This window comes from Pinus tabuliformis, chromosome 1_2 (genome assembly GCF_031772625.1).
Source record: "Pinus tabuliformis cultivar Carrire ecotype Pingquan chromosome 1_2, CPIR1, whole genome shotgun sequence".
Classification (NCBI taxonomy): domain Eukaryota; kingdom Viridiplantae; phylum Streptophyta; class Pinopsida; order Pinales; family Pinaceae; genus Pinus; species Pinus tabuliformis.
In genome coordinates, this window is record NC_142298.1 from 426,634,901 (window position 1) to 426,655,596 (window position 20,696).

At 37.5% G+C, this 20,696-nt stretch overlaps 1 protein-coding gene across 1 annotated transcript in view; it reads right to left on the reverse strand.

Annotated features, from left to right (window-relative positions):
• Nucleotides 1-500: 500 nt before the first annotated feature.
• Nucleotides 501-20,696, reverse strand: part of LOC149206174 (proline--tRNA ligase, chloroplastic/mitochondrial-like) — a 279,776-nt gene continuing 259,580 nt past the window's right edge. Inside the window, exon 10 of the mRNA XM_089395332.1 lies at nucleotides 501-567. Coding sequence (XP_089251458.1) covers nucleotides 516-567 — 52 coding nt within the window. The 3' untranslated portion in view covers nucleotides 501-515. The remainder of the gene's footprint in view (nucleotides 568-20,696) is intronic.

A 20,696-nucleotide genomic window follows, 5' to 3' on the forward strand; every position in this document is an offset into this window, starting at 1 on the left:
AATATTCACAAAATTTACAAAATAAAATTTGTCCTTGTTAGCATGTAAATTTCGTTATAGCACAAGAGAGAGAAAAAAATAAAACAAAATTAGAGATTTTAAAATGAATGATGTATGTAAATGTATCACAAGCATAAATATTTTTGCAAAGTACCTTGCATAATGAAAGCTCATAATCCAAACACAACCAATTCTTCCTCGTGATCTGTGAACTTGGAGACCAAGGGCTAGCATACCTATAGATCTTTATTCAAACTTAAAAGATGAATTGTTAGATCATAAGAGATTCAGATCTGTAGATATGAACCCAACACATAAGGCAAGATATCTATACCAATAGATGTTCATCTTGCAACAAATGAAATAACAATTATAAATTACTTATAATATAGAGCATGAAAAATTACTAGCACATACCACAGATCAACAGATAGAAGAACACCATGTATTTGAAACCCCAAAGTCTTTCTATTATGAAAAATACAATTCCAGCAAAGGAAGGCTCTATATATGTGTTACAAATTACACATAGTTTTAAAAACCGAAACCGACAACGGACCGGTCCACCTAATAAACCAGGTTTCAAACCAGGACTGGTAAGATCTCAATGAACTAGTTTTTAAAAATATACATGAAATAATGATTTTTTAATGAAAAAAATATTCTTAAGATTTAAAACCATGATTCCAAACCAATAGAGACAAAATATGCAAAGTTTGATCATCTATATACCATGTAAAGGTGAATATATCAAAATGGCACCGAGTGCAATACATATCATGGACAAAATACATGAGCAATAAGGCTCTAAATGGCCTATAAAGTCCAAAAACAATGTTATAAGCTATGGGGCCATTGGCCTACTACAAGTCTACTAGTACGTATCAGTGATCAACATGATCATTCCTCATCATTATCAAATTCATCACCATTTGACACTACTAGACACAGGATCATCAATAGGAGCTACATAAACATCATCTGGATCAGAGTCTGAGGATGCCTCAACCTCATCTGCAACCTCAGTAGTAACACTGCCACCAATAACAATAGAAGTGGATGTAATGGAAGTATGATTTGGTCGAGCTACATGACTAGTGCCTTCCACTGGTTGTTTTCCTTTGCTTGATGCCGCTACTAATTCTGGTTCTAATGGCATTGCCAAATCTGCTTCATCCCCCCCGTAACGACATGTCAATATAAAAATCAACATTAAACTCAGGATCTTCAGTGTCCACCCATTCTAATGTTGGATCAATATCGTCCAACATAATGGGATATAGATCAGGTCTTATGTTCATCATTTAGTTGTGCCTTAGTCGAAGGTTGTATTGCACGAAGACAAGATCATTTAACTGTTTTTGTTCCAAATGAGATGTGTGAGGCAAATGAGGGGGGAGACCTCCTTTTAGTGGCTTGGAGGGGGTGTTTTTGGAAGGAAGCAACACTTAGTTTCCCTCCAAACCACCTCAGAAGCTTCCAAAAACCCGCTTGGTGGGTCCGCAGCTGTCGTGGCAATGAACACGTTGGTTTATGATGGAACTGGCTGGTTTACCCATAAACTAGTCGGTTCCATAATAAACCGACTACTTAGGTCCGACTTTTCTGAAAAATTGGTGAAATGGTGTCTTTGACCAAGTTTTTTGGCCGGTTTGGATAGTTTTGCCAGTGAACCGACTAGTTTGACTGGTTTTCGATTTAGACCGACCAATCTTTAAAACTACGAGATTACATCATCCAAAGATCATTAGTTGAGCAGCGTGATAGCTTCCTTATATAGAAAATGAGAAAATAAAACCCCTCCAAGAGGAAATAACGGCTAGTTGGTTTGATCCTTATCAAAATAATCTTGTTTGTTTATCTTCTTTTGAAAATAACTTGATCTTCACTGTTGATTTTTTTATTTTTGAGGAAAAAATCGAATTTCTCTTAAAAACCCTTTTTTTATTAATCCAAAAATAATATTTTGGACTAATATCTTCAAAAAATCACTTTCACTTAACCACCAAAGTCCAAGGGGTCAGATTTTCTTAAAAAATCCATTTTTCCCTTGGTGGAGGACCTCCAAACATTAATTCTTCTTTGACCCGTGAATTTTTTTATTATTTCCCACTTGGAGAGTTTTTAATTTCTCACATTATTTTTTAATTCAAAATTAACTAATTTTCTAGTTTAGGATTTTTATTCAATTTTGTCAGAAAAAATTAATTAAATGACTAAAGGGGATTAATTATTTTTTTCACCCTCAAATATTTTAGTCATGGTGTCTAACTATGAGTAACCATGCACTAAAATATTTTTACATCAAGAGATTATAAATTAATTCAACCCTTGGAAGGAGAAATGCACATTTAGACATAGACCCTCAAGGCACTACCCAATTCTTGTTAGTTTTTGTAGCATCAGGTGTGTTCTAACCACGAGATTTGGTGGAGAGGTTAGAATAGATGTATTCTCTATTTCCCAGAAATCATTTCTGAAAATTCCACCTAGAGACGATTTAATTAGATTTATTAGTCAGTTTTTAATATTTCCTAAGTCTAAACTTAGGAAATGTGATTAATTAATCAAAATTAATCAAGTCATGGTGGGAATGTTCTAGAAAAGTACATGGATCGATTTCTAGTTAATCCTAGTCATAGATTAAGATTTAATCATGCTCGTCGAAGTCTCAATAGAGGATTATAAGAAGAAGTCGATGGAGCTTAGAGAAGACACACCAAATTAGTTGAACATTCGATTTTGCTAGGAAATCAATCTCCAAAGTAGCAGTATTTAGTTGTCGGAGCTGATTCAGTGAGATCGAAGTAGTGAGAAATGGGCAGAGATAGTGAGACTAGAGGAAGTTTTTCTAGTTCTGACAAGTACATTACAAAGAGGTAGAGATTGCCACAAAGAGGCAACGCAAAGCCCTCTTGGGGAGATTTCCATTTTGCTGGGGAGAAGGATAAATTCTAAGCCAGAAGCTGGGCAGAGGGTCTAAAGGCAAAGAGTATCAGTTTCCCAGACAGCAGCTGACGAGACAATGAGAGAAGATGCAGTTCCGAGCTTGTGGGACACAGTAACTGTGTAGGCTGACGCAGTGACTGCACAAATGGAGTAAGGAGCAGCTCATTTCGAGTTGAGGCCAGTGTTGGATCGCCTGTGGAGTGAGAAAACTTTCTCACTAGTTATTATTGCCAGTTATTTCTCTATTTGAATTGCTAGTTTAAGCATCCATTGATTGTACTCAGATTTTCACTACAGCTTAATAATAAAGCTCTTAAGTGTTACACCGGTTTTCCCAAGTTGGGTTTTTCCGAGGAATTAGTCAAAAAATAATGATGTATTTTGTATGTGTGCATCTATTTCTTCTAGCATTTTTATTTCTTCTGCAGTTTTTGTTTTGTGAAGGTTGCAATGTATTTGTTTCGATATTTTCCATAGCACACAACAAATATTTTTTTTAATTAAATTAACAAATATAAGAAATAACTTCAATTGTTGCAATATGATTTGGGGTTAGCCGAATTTTCACATGGTATCAAAGTGCAGATTGCAAGCTGGAGAGCTTAGTAGCAGAATGGAAGAGGAATTTCGTAGATCTGCATAAGCAGCAGTTGGAAACCCTCAAAGGCAATGCATTATCTTGGTCAGGAGGGTCAATTTATTGAGAAAAAAATTGATTTCTCTGATAAAGCGATAGAGAAATCAAATTTCTCTAGTTCGAGGATTACCAGAGGAAGAAGGAGCAACCAATATTTTCCTTGCAGAGCAAATCTCTAGTTGGACGCAATATTTTGCATGTTAGGTCCCTATCATACTAGTATATTCCCTTATTGTAATTGTCATTGTAGCCCCTTATTGTTATTGTTGTGCCCATGTTGTCCCCATATTGTTATTATTGCGCCCCATAAAAGTTCACTATTGTTATTGTTGTGCCCTTACATTATTATTGTTATGTCGACTCTGATTATATTGTGACCCCTTAGACTCCTATATATAGAAAATAGGTTTTGTCATTTGAATCATCCAAGAATTATTCATTTGTGTAATGTATAGAAGGTTGCCCCCTCGAAGAGGCTGATTTTGAAATCATTGATCTATTTTTTCTTCTATTTTGTGAGTTGGTTTCATAACATTTGGTATCAGAGCTTTGGATTTTAGGGTTTCACTACTTCAAACAGGTCATCGTGGTCTTTTTGCTATAACTGTTTTTCTACGAAGTTTTAGCAGCTGAAATTAAAAGGCATTTGTGTTGAAATCGTGATGAACCTTGGGTCCAAATTTCAGATCTTGGCTCGCTATATTTTCGAAGATATGATCCAAGGAAGTTAGGGTTTTTCCAGGCTCCCGAATTACATCCCAAACACGTGACCTTGGAAAAATCATCATAACTTTTTATCTGAGCATCAGATTGAAATTTTGTAAGAAGTTACAAAAAGAGGACTAACTATAGTTTCATGTGTATTGTTTTCAGGTCTGAAAGTCAAAACTGTGACATGTGGAACTTTGTACAAGTTCGCTCTACTGAATTAGTCCATAACCAAGTCATCGTGGGAGATTTCACATAGCTCTTTCTTGGAGAATCCATATTGATTAGACTTGTGGGGTTGGAAAGAGAACTCAAAGTGCTACCACAGAACAAAATCTCAGACATTGGGGATCCGAAATTACATATAAAGCAGATTCAATATCAAGCTTCTACAAAGAAGAAAAGAGTTGTATAGTGTTTTTAAAATTTGCATAAGTTTTGTTTGAAAAAATAGTTTGAAGTAATTAAAAAGGCATGGTGAAGAAAATTATCATTAATTGATGCCCCAAACAAAGAAAATGGCAACACCTAGTAAGCAACCCGAAAGCTCTACTATGACTCATGAAGAAGAGGAAGAAATGCAACATGATATTTCAAAATTACGAGACCAAGTGCAACAAATTTCACTCTCACAAAAAGTAACAAAAGCTAAGATGAACGCTAAAATGGATGGCATGGAAGCTAAGATGGATGGTATGAAAAGAAACATTGAAGATTTGAAGACATGGAAGGTTTGAAAGGGTTTGGCAAAGTTGCTATAGGAAATTCTTCCTAACAGAGAAAAGGTGGTAGAGGAAACTCATGATGAGAACAAAAGAAATTTTAATGATCATTTCATAGACTCTAACGTCGAATTGAAGACCCACCATATTCCAAAGATCGACATGAGGAAGTTTGATGGCAAGGATCTCGTAACATGGATACTACAAATGGAGCAATATTTTGATATCCATAATGCGCAAAACACACTAAAGATACGAATTGCAACTTTATATTTAGAACCCAATCAGTTTGTATGGTATCGATGGCTTTTCTCTCGTAAACAAATTGTCACTTGGTCAATTTTTATGGAGAAAATGATAACACATTATGAGGATACAAAAAGCAACATTTTCTTTAGCCAATTGATAAATCTCAAACAAAATGGTTCAATGGTGGAGCACATTGAGGATTTCCAAAAATTGAATATAAGGCTAAAAAATATTCCAGATGAGCATAGGATTGATGTGTTCATAGGAACTTTAAAGGATAACATCCAACATGAGGTTCACCTTTGGGAACCTGATTCATTGGAAAAGACATTCAGGTTGGCAAGAAAAATTGAAAGCAAAATTATGGCAACAAGGAAGCCTACCACTCACAACTATAAAGATGGAAGTGTTGCTGCCCCTAGCCTTCCACAACCTACAAGGTTGACACACAACAATTGGAAGAAAAAAAAAAGAGCAAAAAAGCTTTGTTACAGTTGTGATAGCAAATACAATAAAGGTCAAAAGTGTGCTGAGAAGAAATTATTTTACATAGATTGTGAAGAGGAGGAAGAAAATGAACAAGAAACGTCAAAAGAAGAAGATATATACCAAGAACCAACGCTAGAGAAAGAAGAAATGAATCCGACCATATCTTGTAATATGATGCAGGGTTACCCCAGCTTACACCCACAGTATGCATGTCAAATGCATAAGCACATTTGTCCCATGAATTTTAACTCTATAAGGAGTCAAATCTTCATTTAGAATATGGTTAAGACCCCTTTCTTAATCTCTACAGAATAATTTATAGACTAACCAAGTCTAACCCTTAATCCATCATTTCCTTTCTATCGGGACTCCTTCACCCTCATAAACCTTCATTAACCCTTAGTCGTATGTGTATATAACCTTCCCACTCTTCACTTTGGTTATATATAATTTAACCACATGAACCCTTATATCCGTGCTATTTCTATTATAATGTTTATATAATAGAAATACACAATAATCATGTGTAACTTACCCTTTCTGCACTTTTAAAGCCCTTGCATAGTCTCCGAGGTTTCCCTTATCGCTAATCGCAATAGCATCTTCGCGGGTCACATTAACATGTGTTTCCCCATCTCCTCTGATAAGTGATTAACCTCCAGAACTCAAAATATAATAATCGCACCTGTATAACCTTATCGGTTCCGATCAATCAAACTTGCACGACACTTCCTCCATCGTTGATCTGCTTTTAGTGGATCCGACAGTCCACAACGATATCAGGTAGACAATAAGCACGAGGATTAACCGCCCGATATAGCGGTTTCCTCTCTCCTCCTTGCTGCTACGTGTCACTCGGTTAGTGGAATCAAGTGACTACCCTCTAATACCACTTACCATTCTTCCTCCGCCCGATAATCCGCTTATAATTAAATTTGCCTTTCTTCGTTAATTAATGCCCAAGCTTGTTTTCACCCAATGACTGTAGATCTTCAACCATCGACGACTGTGACGGCTCCTCCAGATTCCTCTTCCACCAACGCTTCTAGTTAATCTCCACCGTTCATTCCTTGATTCCAATCTACGCGATTTAATCTTGGTCGCTTATCATCTGACAACCTCATCCGTTGATCTCCGAGATCCAACGGTTCCCATCAATCGACGACTTTCTTCTTCATTCATCCCTTTACTTTGACTTTACTTCATTTCTTTCAATATTTGTGGTTTCGAGTTTTTCTTCAGGGTTTCGACCTTCCGCTTCCGCTGCTCAACACACTCCTGAGCTTGACCTCTGCGAATTCTCACATCGCAGTCTCTCCAGAGCTTCACTCTGATCCCTCAACTGGATTCGATGATCCATTATGATTCATCTGAATCATTCTTCTCCTCTGCATAGTTCTACAAAACTCTGCCTACAACCTTTGTTACAGAATACACAACTTTCACATAATTCAATCATTCAATATTCATTTCACACATCTATACAGTTCTGGAGTAAACCTGTGTATATATAAATATGAACAATTGATTACATATCAAGACTCTCTGTCCCTCAGGCCTGATATTCAATATCAGTGGCATCTTCCTACACTCTGCCCGTAGGCTTACATTTATACCAAAAAGGTTTTTTTGAACTAATTCTGCTTCCAATCCTTAATCTACTGAACTGACTCCTAAATGTCCTCTATGTCCACTTCTAAATCCAGTTAATCCCTAAGAATCCTCTCTAGTTCCTCGAATCATGAAACTACCTTAAGAGTTACAATTGACTTCCAATTCTCTTGTCATTCTTAACCACTCATGTTCTCCTTTATTCAAGAGCATTTACAAAATATCTCACATTATCTAATTAATTCCTAAATATTACATTAATTCAACACTTAGGAATCCAACTTCCTTAAAACACATGACCCCCCTATGTCTACTAAAATACAATGATTTTCTCTTGGGTTGAATGCTCCTGCATCAGACTCCCAAAGTAGAAAATATTCATGATCTCCTGATCATGTGTCTTCATAAGTTGATAGAAAACCTCCAAGGTCCCAAAATTTAGTTTGTAGCTACCCAAATGCCTTGCACCTTTGTTGCTACTGTGTGTCTACTGTATTCTATTTCATCTTCCTCTTCTTTTCAATCAGGTTCAAGTTCTGATTGATCATGCTTCCTGCTGCGATTATTCTCCTCCATATGGATTGTTTGATCATCAACTGCCATAATTCTTCAATCTTTGTCCCCAATTCATATTTGGACTGGTCCATATTCTGCCTCTTACTTCTTCCTCTTTCTCTTTGCTTCAGGTTGTTGTTGTTGTCCACTAACTCTTCAAATTGTTGTAGGTTACTCCCACTTTGTAGTTGTTGGCTTACTTTTTCTTCTACTTTTTCTCTTGCTACCATTATAGACATTGCTCTTTCTCTTGCTCCAACTTTTGCTTTGAGTCCTACGCTTACTACCTCCCTTTCATCCTTACCCTCTTTCATGATTATTTCTGTCTGCACTGAATCATGACTTTCCAGCATTCTCTCCAGTAATTGAGCATCTCTGTTCCATGGATTAAATTCTTCCACATGATCTTCTTTCATCTTTATTTGGTTGCTCATCTGTGCCAAATTTCCTCCAACATCTGCAACTAAACCTGCACTCACAAAACACTTGTTAAAATAAAAAACATAAGGCTTTTGTGCCTTATCTTCCTTTGGCAACAATTCAGTTTGTTGCTCTGTTCCTTTCTCCTCTGTCAGCACATCAGTATGTTGTTTTGAATTCTCAAAATAATTCATGAGATTGTCAACTAGTCTCTCCTCCACACCATCTGCTCTAATGATGTCTTTTTGTCCTTGTTCACTATAGTGAACTTCTTCCTCTACAATCACACTGTCATACTCTGAATTTCCCAGCAAATACTCCAGCAATGCAATTTCTCTGTGACACTTCGCAAGTACTTCATCATCACTTATAATCCCTGCATTTATAAACGAATTGTCAGTTTGAAAATTACAAGGCTCAACAGTTTCAACTGTTGTTTCACATATCAATTCTTCAAACTAAACTTCATCTCTTTTTCCCACAAGAAATCGTCCCTGTGTGGTAACAGTTTCATTACTAAGTTCTTTCTGCTGCAATAAGTCACTGCCTTCCTCATTCAAGAGATATTCTCCCTTATCCTTTACTCCAGAGTATTCATCTTCTGAAAGATACTTTTCCATACTTTTGACAACTTCAAAAGATTGCTCATCCTCTACAAAACCCTCCTTTGTTAGTGACCAATCGTCAGATGTCCTTTCTCCAAAGGTTTCTTCCTTCTTAACATCTTTCAGTAGATGTCCTTCTTTTTACTGACTGTCTCAATAGCTTCCATGGTTATTTCCATTGTGCCTATCGTCATGGTGAACTGAGGATCCTTTACTATGTTTTCAGCTAACATAGTCTCTTTTTCAAGTTTACCTTTAATCTCTTACTGTTTACCTTCTCCGAGAGCTATCATTGTCTCACCATTTGCATTAATATTCTCCTGCATTTGTTCTGCATCCACAGACAAAATATCAATTTTAAAAACGTAAAACCCTGTGGTCCCACTTGATGTTTCAACCATCATATCTCCTTGTTGTTCCAAGTTCTCTTTATGACTCAGAAATTCTTCGATGGTCTCCTCTTCAATCTCCTCAAGCCCTTCACTTGGTTGCTTGATATCTTTCCCCAACTGTATATGAGACCTATCTATCTCATCTTCTTTCATAACAGAATTTAGATTCTGCTTGTCTTCTTCCTCCTTTATGACAATATCAACAAATTGTCCTTATTTACATGTTTCACCTACAAATATACACAAATTGTCAGATTTAAAACCATGTAACCTTTTGGCCTCACTTGAAGTTTCAGTCTTCAAGTTTTCATTTCCACTCAGAACTTCACCCTATTCTGCTTCACAAATGGACACTTCCATTTTCATTTCCAACTCAGCTTCTTTGAGTTTTTCCCTCAGCCACCTTACTTGCCTCTGTTGTAGCCTTCTCTGCAACTTATGCCACTTCACTGGCTTCTTCCTCAATACCCAACCTAGTCTCTGTCTTTCCTAAAGTATTCTCCTTAATGTATCGAGTTGTTCTTTTAACTCTGCAATTTCCTTGTCAATTTTCTCTTGACTCATCCTCTTGCCATTTGTCTTGGCATCCTCTTTCTTCATCTTTCTTCTGTTGTGGTCTTCCTCAGAACCTCTGCTATGACTGTCAATAGCCATCTTCTTCTTCTCTATCTTCATGAGCTCCTTACTCACTTACTATGAGCTGCATTAAAGCCTTTGCAACAACAAGTCCTCCTTGTTGCAACTTACCTCACCAAGCTTTCCTCTGTACTTGGTCTTTTGGCAAGCACTTGGTTCTTTATCTCTAGAACCTCCTTTGAGCACTTCTCTTTGCTCCTTCTAAGCTTCAACTCATCTGCACTTCTCAAGAACACAATTGTCCTCTTGTATTTCAATCACAATGAAATACTTGGTTCTGACCACCTCTTCTTTCACTTAGAAAGTCTTACCAACTTCTTCATCCCTTAGCAATTCTACCCACATCCTTTGTGGAATTGCCTTTGTGAGCTGCAACACTACCTTTGTAGTAACAAGTCTCCTTCTTGCTACATATGCTTTACTAAGCTTCTCTCCTCTGAGCTCAGTCTCTTAGCATTTCTCTGGTTCTTTCCTCTGGAACCAATTCAAACACTCCCTGCTCTATATGTTGCAACCTTTTCACCTTCTTTTGTTGTTATCTATGCATCAATGTACAAACACACATTCTCCAATCAAATCAAAACAGAACATATCACCTCACCTTCAAGATCTTTGCATGATCTTGTTCCACCATTCCACTTGTACCTTGAATGGATTGTCCTCTGTTTCTTACATCTACAAGTTCTGCTACACATCACCTCTGTGTGCCTACTTTCTGTCATATTAGAATCTGATCCTTTCTTGCCTGCATAAACATCTTTAAAACATAAATTTCTTCTCAATTCTTTCACATAGAATTTCTTTGCTCTGTTTTAACACCAATTGTTTCAATTATAATTCTGCTCTGATACCAAATGATGCAGGGTTACCCCAGCTTACACCCACAGTATGCATGTCAAATGCATAAGCACATTTGTCCCAGGAATTTTAACTCTCTAAGGAGTCAAATCTTAATTTAGAATATGGTTAAGGGCCCTTTCTTAATCTCTGCAGAATAATTTATAGACTAACCAAGTCTAAGCCTTAATCCATAATTTCCTTTCTATCGAGACTCCTTCACCCTCATAAACCTTCATTAACCCTTAGTCGCATATGTATATAACCTTCCCACTCTTCACTTTGGTTATATAGAATTTAACCACATGAACCCTTATATCCACGCTATTTCTATTATAATGTTTATATAATAGAAATACACAATAATCATACGTAACTTACCTTTTCCGCACTTTTAAAGTCCTTGCACTGTCTCCAAGGTTTCCCTTATCACTAATCGCAATCGCATCTCCGTGGGTCACATTAACATGTGTTTCCCCATCTTCTGTGATATGCGATTAACCTCCGGAACTCAAAATATAATAACCGCGCCTGTATAACCCTATCGGTTCCGATAAATCAAACTTGCACGACACTTCCTCCATCGTTGATCTGCGCTTAGTGGATCCGACAATCCATAGCGATATCGGGTAGACAATAAGCAAGAGGATTAACCGCCCGATAAAGCGGTTTCCTCTCTCCTCCTCACTACTACGTGTCGCTCGGTTAGTGGAATCGGGTGACTACCCTCTAATACCACTTACCATTCTTCCTCCACCCGATAATCCGCTTATAATTTTAAATCCGCCTTTCTTCGTTAATTAATGCCCGAGCTTGTTTGCGTCCGATGACCGTAGATCTTCAACCATCGACAGTTGCGACGACTCCTCCAGATTCCTCTTCCACCAGCGCTTTTGGTTAATCTCCATCGTTCATTCCTTGATTCCAATCGACGCAATTTAATCTTGGCCACTTATCATCTGACAACCTCGTCCGTTGATCTCCGAGATCCAACGGTTCCCATCCATTGACGACTTGCTTCTTTGTTCGTCCCTTTACTTTGACTTTACTTCGTTTCTTTCAGTGTTTGTGGTTTCAGGTTTTTCTTCAGGGTTTCGACCTTCCGCTTCTGCTGCTCAATACACCCCTGAGCTTGACCTCTGCGAATTCTCACATCGCGGTCTCTCCAGAGCTTCACTCTGATCCCTCAACTGGATTCAATGATCTATTATGATTCCTCCGAATCATTCTTCTCCTCTGTGTAGTTCTACACAACTCTGCCTACAACCTTTGTTACAAAATACACAACTTTCACGTAATTCAATCATTCAATATTCATTTCACACATCTATATAGTTCTAGAGTAAACCTTCGTATATATAAATATGAACAATTGATTACATATTGAGACTCTCTGTCTCTCAGGCCTGATCTTCAATATCAGTGGCCTCTTCCTACACTCTGCCCGTAGGCTTACATTTATACCAGAAAGGTTCTGTTGAACTAATTCTGCTTCCAATCCTTAATCTACTAAACTAACTCCTAAATGTCCTCTATGTCCACTTCTAACTCCAGTTAATTCCTAGGAATCCTCTCTAGTTCCTCGAATCATGAAACTACCTTAAGAGTTGTAATTGACTTCCAACTCTCTTGTCATTATTACCCACTCATGTTCTCCTTCATTCGAGAGCAGTTACAAAATATCTCACATTATCTAATTAATTCCTATCCTACCCACTTAAAAGCCTGAATATTACATTAATTCGACACTTAGGAATCCAACTTCCTTAAAACACATGACCCCCCTATGTCTACTAAAATACAATGATTTTCTCTTGGGTTGAATGCTCCTGCATCATAATGCATTAGCAGGAATTATCACTCCTCAAACCCTTAAGATAGAAAGACATGTCAAGAAGAAAAAGGTAATAATGTTGATTGATTCGAGTAGTACCCATAATTTTATTCATTGTAAAATAATCAAGGAATTAAATTGCTTCCTATATCCAGCACCAGAGTATCAAATGATGTATGCAAATAGAGGAACCATAAATTGCTCTGGAAAGTGCCATAATATCAAGCTATCCATGGGAGAATATTTATTGAATAGTCCAATGTTTTCCATTCCAATGGGTGGTGCTGATGTTGTACTAGGAGTCCAATGGCTACAATCTTTGGATACGATAGCTTTTAATTTTCAAGAACTTTTCTTGAATTTTTTTTGGGAAGGAAAAGAATTTGAATTAAAGGTTATTGTAGGGAAGCCGGGAAAGATAATCATCTCTAACAACTTGTCAAAGCTTCTAAAGAAATAACAACGGGGTGCAATTGCACAATTATGTTCACTAGATGTTCCCACATTGAGATAATCTATTTCTCCAAAAAGTTTTGGACAATCATTCCAAGGTCTTTGAGACTCCCAAAGGCCTCCCACCTATTTGTGATCATGATCATGTTATTCATTTAATTCCAGGAAGTGTTCCTCCAAACATCAGGCCTTACAAATATCCATATGTCCAAAAGAGTGAAATTGAACATATGGTTGCAGAAATGCTAGAAGCTAGTATAATTCAACCTAGTCAAAGTTCTTTCTCTACTCCAGTAATATTGGTGCATAAGAAGGATGGATCATGGTGCATGTGTCTGGAGTATAGGGAGCTCAACAAGCTCACTATTAAAGATAAATTTCATATTCTTGTCATTGATGAATTATTGGATGAATTACATGAAGCAATTTACTTCACCAAGTTGGAATTTCGTTCAGGATATCATCAAATCAGAATGAAGATTGAAGACATTCCAAAAACAACATTCACAACTCATGAGGGTCATTATGAATTTTTGGTCATGCCTTTTGGCCTTACCAATGCACCTTCTATATTTCAAGGTTTGATGAATTCCATTTTAAAACTCTTCCTTAGAAAATTTGTGTTAGTATTTTTTGATGATATACTAATCTACAACAAGTCTTTGAAGGATCATGTTCAACATGTTGACAGGGTGCTCAAACTATTGGAGGAGAAACAATTATATGCAAAAACCTCCAAATGTTTCTTTGGAGTACAAGAGGTGGAATATCTGGGTCATATTGTATCTCATGAAGGTGTTAAGGTAGACCCTAGCAAAATTCAAGCCATTAAGGAATGGAAAATCCCCACATCCATAAAGCATCTGCAATGATTTCTTGGGTTGACAGGGTATTATCGCAAGTTTGTTAAGAATTATGGGAGAATAGCAGCACCTCTAACAACATTATTGAAGAAAGATGCATTTTTTTGGACTCCAGAAGCAACGAAGGCCTTTGTACATCTTAAAGAAGCAATTTGCCAAGCATTGGTCTTAGCTACGCCAAAGTTCACAAAAACCTTTAATGTGGATTGTGATGCCTCAGGAAATAGAATTGGTGTTGTTTTAGTGCAAGAAGGAAGACCCATTGCTTTCGAAAGTCGTCAAATCAAAGGAAAGTATTTACACAAAGCTATTTATGAGAAGGAAATGTTAGCAATACTACATGCACTTAAGAAATGGCTACCTTGCCTAATGGGAATACACTTCAAGGTAAAAATAGATCGTGAGCCTTAAATACTTTTTAGAACAAAGATTATCTTCAGAAGAGCAACAAAAATGGGTCACAAAGATGTTTGGTTATGACTTTGAAATCATCTACAAAAAAGGGAAGCAAAATATTGTTGCAAAAGCACTCTCAAGAAAGGATGAGGACGTGGAAGCATTGTTTTGTGTCATTTCTATTATCCAACCAAATTGGATAAACGAAGCAAGGGATGAATTCAAGAATGACGAAGAAGTGTGGGCACCCATTCAAAAGTTGCAACAAGATCCCAATACATCTGATACATTTAGCTTGAAAAATGATTCGTTGTGGTACAAAGATGGTTTATACCTCTATAATAATTCCCACCTCAAACAAAAGATTCTTCTGGAATTGTACACCTCTCTCTTAGGAGGGCACTTGGGATTTTTAAAAACTTACCACAAGGTTAAAAAGGAATTTTTTTGGGATGGCCTTAAATCTGATATTCAAAAGTTTGTGGCAGAATGTTTGGTTTGCCAACATAATAAAGTTGAGACAATTAAGACCTTGGGTCTATTACAACCTTTGTCCATTCCAAGTCAACGTTGGGAGGAGATTTAAATGGATTTTATCACATGTTTACCTAAGTCTGAAGGAAAGAGTGTCATCATGGTGGTAGTTGATAGACTTACCAAGTATGCACACTTTTGTGCATTATCTCATCCATTTAAAGCCAGTACAGTTGCTAATGCATTTACGGAAACAATTTAAAAGCTACATGGAAACCCAAAGATTATTGTAAGCCACAGAGATCCCATTTTCACTGGAAATTTTTGGACAGAAATATTTTCTTGTTTGGGTACTCAGTTAGCTCATAGCTCATCTTATCATCTCCAATCTAATGGGAAAACTGAGAAAGTGAAAAAAATGTTTGGAAGGATATCCTTGTTGCTTTGTATCTGATAAACAAACACAATGGATCAAGTGGTTGCCTCTGGCTAAATGGTGGTATAACACTTCCTTCCATACTGCATCAAAAATGACCCCATTTATGGCATTTTATGGATATCATCCACTATCCATCACATCATATTTAAGAGAAAATTCTAAGGTTCAAGCAGTGGAAGATCACATTGAGCATCAACAACAAGTTCTCCATCTCTTAAAGGATAACCTCACTTTGACACATAATAGAATGAAACAATAGGCAAATCAACATCGCAGCGAAAGAAGTTTTAATGTAGGTGACTGGATATTTCTACGACTACAACCATACAAACAAATGTCCCTCAAGCAAGCTAAGAAGGATAATAAATTATCACCAAAATATTATGGTCCGTACAAGGTGTTACAAAATATTGGTACTATGGCATACAAATTGGAGCTTCCTGCATCTTCCCGAGTGCACCTAGTTTTCCATGTGTCATGCTTAAAAAGGTTATAGGTGACAAGCTCTCAATTCAAACAATATTGTCAGAACTTGACAAGGAAAGAAAAATCATATTGGAACCTCAAACAGCCACAGAAACAAGAAATCAACAACTACGAAGTCGATCAATTTCATAGTATCTCATCAAGTGGAAAAACTTACCCGCTGAAGATTCCACATGGGAGGATGACAATTTTATATAGAAGCATCAAGAACTACTCAAGCATTGAGGAAAACACTTTTTTGAAGGAGAGGGGCATGTTAGGTCCCTAGCATACTAGTGTATTCCCTTATTATTATTGTCATTGTAGCCCCTTATTATTATTGTTGTGCCCATGCTGTCCTCATATTATTAGTAGTGTGCCCCATAGAAGTCCACTATTGTTATTGTTGTGCCCTTACATTATTATTGTTATGTCAGCTCTAATTATATTGTGACCCCTTATACTCTTATATATAGAAAGAAGGTTTTTGCATTTGAATCATCCAAGAATTATTCATTTGTGTAATGTAAAAGAGGTTTCCCCCTCGAAGAGGCTGATTTTGAAGTCGTTGGTCTATCTTTTCTTCTATTTGTTTAATTAAATTAACAAATAGAAGAAATAACTTTAGTTGTTGCAATAGGATTCAGGGTTAGCTAAATTTTCACATGGTATCAGAGCGCAAATTGCAAGTCGGAGAGCTTAGTAGCAGAAGGGAAGAGGAATTTCGTAGCTCTGCGTAAGCAGCAGTTGGAAATCTTCAGAGGCAATGTAGTATCTTGGCCAGAAGGGTCAATTTCTTGAGAAAAAATCGATTTCTCTGAGAGAGCGACATAGAAATCAGATTTCTCCAGTTCGAGGATTACCAGAGGTAGAAGGAGCAACCAATATTTTCCTTGCAGAGCAGATCTCTAGCTGGACACAATATTTTGCAATAGTTGCTAGTGAAAAATAGCATCAGGAGGAAGAAAAAACACACACTGAGGGAAATTTTCCTCAGGCGACTTCTAGCTTCAGAAGTTCAATTTTCTCTTGTAGATCAGCAGTCATTGTTAGCATATTTACTCACTCCAGCAAGGAGTGCATAGAGCTAGCAGCAGCTGAGCAAAAGAGAAGAGGAGGATTTCGACTTAATTTTCTGAAATGGCCACTGCTGGACTACGAGATCAGGACAGGTTGGACGATGCTTCCAACTATGTCATCTGGAAGGCAAGGATGTCCTTCCTTCTGGATGAATATGGCCTGAACGCATTCATATATGCAGTGGTAGTTATCCCCATGGATGTAGATTAGCTGAAGGAATACCGAAAGGAGATGGCGAGGGCAAAGAGGTTGATTCTTGACAGTGTTCAAGATCACATTGTATCACACATAGCGAGCCAGGGAACGACCAAGGAGATGTGGGATACACTTTCCACACTATACCAAGGCACTTCCGAGCAGCGAAAGATGTACTTGGAGGAAAATTTGAGATGCACCAGGATGCAGAAGGGGGAACACATAGACCCCTACCTCACCAGGATTCAGGAGATCTGGGATTAGTTGTCAGTTGTTGGAGCAACACCTCAAGCCATAGAGCTAGTACGATTGGCACTCAACAGTGTCTCTGAGGAGTGGCAGGTATTCGTCCAAAGCATTTTGGGCAAAGAAACCTTACCAAAGTGGGACAAGGTGTGGCCCGATTTGCAACAGAAGGAGTTGAGGCGAGACTTAGTGAAGAGCTCCATCATTGGCAGCAGTAGTGGGTCGAAGCAGGTGAAGGAGGAGGAGAATGTGGCCATCGCATTGAAGGGTCCCAATCAGGGACAAGGGGAGCAATGAAAAAAGAAGGACCTATCAAAGGTCAAGTGCTTCAGATGTGGTGAGCTTGGCCACTAGAGCACCCAATGTCCTCTCAGGAAGAAGGACAAGGAGGAGAAGCAGGACCAGCAGGCAGCAACAATAGAGATCAATACGTTATCCTCCAGGTTGGAGGAAGACTTCGCCATGTTTGCTGACATACCCCTAGGAGTCAAATGGGGTGATTTGATTTTGTAGCCCCAAAGTGCTACAAATGGGCAGGATTCTTGAGGAGGTCCACCTCTTGAATCAGTACCTTGCTATAGGTGTCCACAGTATTCAGTAGCAGGATGGATCAGTGACAGTAGAAGCCGTCAGATGCAGAGTCTAGTTGCATGCCAGATGTTGGGGAGCGCAATGCAAAGTTGGCAGCAGTGTAGTTGGCACAGTGCAGGGTCGCTAGCAACACAGATGCCTCAATGACAGTGCAAATACTAGTAGCAGTGAAAGACTTGGGTGACATATATATCATATTGATCACAATTGATTCAGTATTTTGGATGTTTTTCAGTTGCAAATGTTGTTGTTGCGGCAACAACAGATGGAGAGGGAGTTGTAATGCAGACACAATGTTGGTAGCAGTTTTGTAGAGTCAACAGTAGCACAAATGTATCATATATCAGAGTTGTGAAATGGTTGATGGGAAGCAGCAACCAGACATCAGTAGCGTGACAAGAAACAATGCAAAGACAGGGTGTTGTTTTAGTGGGCTGCAACACTAGAACACATTCCTCACTAAAAAAGAGTGTTATTTTTTGTAGCATCGGATGTGTTCTAGCCACGAGATGTGGTGGAGAGGCTAGAATATATGTATTCTCCAATACCCAGAAATCGTTTCTGGAAATTACACTTAGAGATGACTTAATAAGATTTATTAGTTAGTTTTTAATATTTCTTAAGTCTAAATTTAGGAAATATGATTAATTAATCATAATTAATTAAGTCATGGTGAGAATGCTATAGAAAAGTACATGGATTGATTTCTAGTTAATCCTAGCCATCGATTAAGATTTAATTGTGGTCGTTGAAGTCTCAACGGAGGATTATAAGAAGAAATCGATGGGGCTGGAGAAGACACACCAAATCAGTTGAGTATTATATTTTGTTGGGAAATTGATCTCCAAAGTAACATCATTTAGTTGGCGAAGGTGATTCAGTGAGATCGAAGCAGTGAGAGAGGGGCAAAGATAGTGAGGTCAGACGAAGTTTTTCCGGTTCCGACAAGTACATTGCAGAGAGGCAGAGATTGCCACAGAGAGACAATGCAGAGCCCTCATGGGGAAATTTTTGTTTTGTTGGGGAGAAGGAGAAACTCTAAGCCAAAAATTGAGCAGAGGGTCCTAAGGCAAAGAGTATCAGTTTCCCAAACAATAGCTAACGAAACAATGAGAGGAGACGTAGTTTGGAGCTTGTGGGACACAGTAACTATGTAGGCTAACGTAGTGACTGCACAGAGAGAGTAAGGAGAAGCTCAATTCGAGCTGAGGTCAGTGTTGGATCGCCTGTGGAGTGATAAATGTTTCTCACTAGTTATTATTGCTAGTTATTTCTCTGTTTGGATTGCTAATTTAAGCATACATAGATTGTACTCAAATTTTCACTACTGCTTAATAATAAAACCCTCAACTGCTGCACCAGTTTTCCCAAGTTGGTTTTATTCGGGGACTTATTCCAAAAATAACGGTGTATTTTGTGTGTGTGCATCTATTTCTTCCAGCGTTTTTATTTCTTCCACGGTATTTGTTTTGTGAAGGTTGCAGTGTATTTGTTTCGATATTTGTCGTAGCACACAATGAATAATTTGTTTAATTAAATTAACAAATAGAATAAATAACATCAATTGCTGCAATAGGATTCGGGGTTAGCCAAGTTTTCACAATTTTGCGACACATATGATCTAATATGAAACCAAGTGTGTCTAAAATAAAATAATTTAGCCATAGTGTCTAACTATGAGTAACCATGCACTAAAATATTCCTAAACACACTTTTTACATATACTCGATAAACACTAGGACTCACCTAAGACCTTGTCAATGAATTCCACCCTAGCTTTGGGGTTACTAACTATGAGTAACCATGCACTAAAATATTCCTAAACACACTTTTTACATATACTCGATAAACACTAGGACTCACCTAAGACCTTGTCAATGAATTCCACCCTAGCTTTGGGGTTATAACTAAAAGAAAAACTCTGTTGATTATCCGTGTTTTCAAACACATAATTCGGGTAGGTTAAAAAACTCCCTAGAATGAAACTCTTTGACAAAAAGCATAAGTTACTTAGGTGTTATTACATGGCTCAAGGGTCATACTAATATCAGTTACAATAGTTTGCAGAAATTGTGTTTACAATGACAAAACTGGAAGTTGAATGATGACATTGATCCTTGAAAAAAATTGTTTGCTGCTTTGTGCTCTGCTTCTTGGACTATTGACAAAGTGTGGTTAACAAGTATCAATAGTGAAAGAGCAACGATTAAATTTAAGACACTAAATCTCCCCCACATTGGTGATAATAGGCCTTTCTTAGTGATAAATAGCAACAGCGCAAATGTTTGACAAAAGGTCTCCTGGAGAGAAAGCCATAGCTTTCGAAGAGACTGAATCTAAGACACTAATTCTCAACTGCATCATTGAATCCTATCTGCAAGAAAAATACCTCTCAAGGACAAATAACCACAGTGAAATAGCAACTATGCAATAATTTAGCTTGGGATGATGGTCCAGAAGCACAGTATAAAGACATGAACAAACTAGTTTTCATTTCAGATCTTTGATGAAACTCCCAGATACAAAGTCATACATTTCTGAGAGACTGAAACCTTCTGGTCAGAATCTGAATCCTAAAAATGCATAATATGTTGAAGTTTCTAAGTTTATTTAGTTTAGAAACCCTTCATGCACTTTTTCTGATTTATTCCCACCTACTTGTTTTTTTTAACAAGTTATTTACAAAGTAAATACTGAAAATAAACACCAGTGCATGCTTAACATATTACAGATCAGCGACTAAAAAAAACAATAACAAACACACCACATGACACCATTATTTTTGGATCAATGTCCCCAGAAAAACCCAATGCGGGAAAATCGGTGCAGCTATCTGAAGGTTTTCTAATT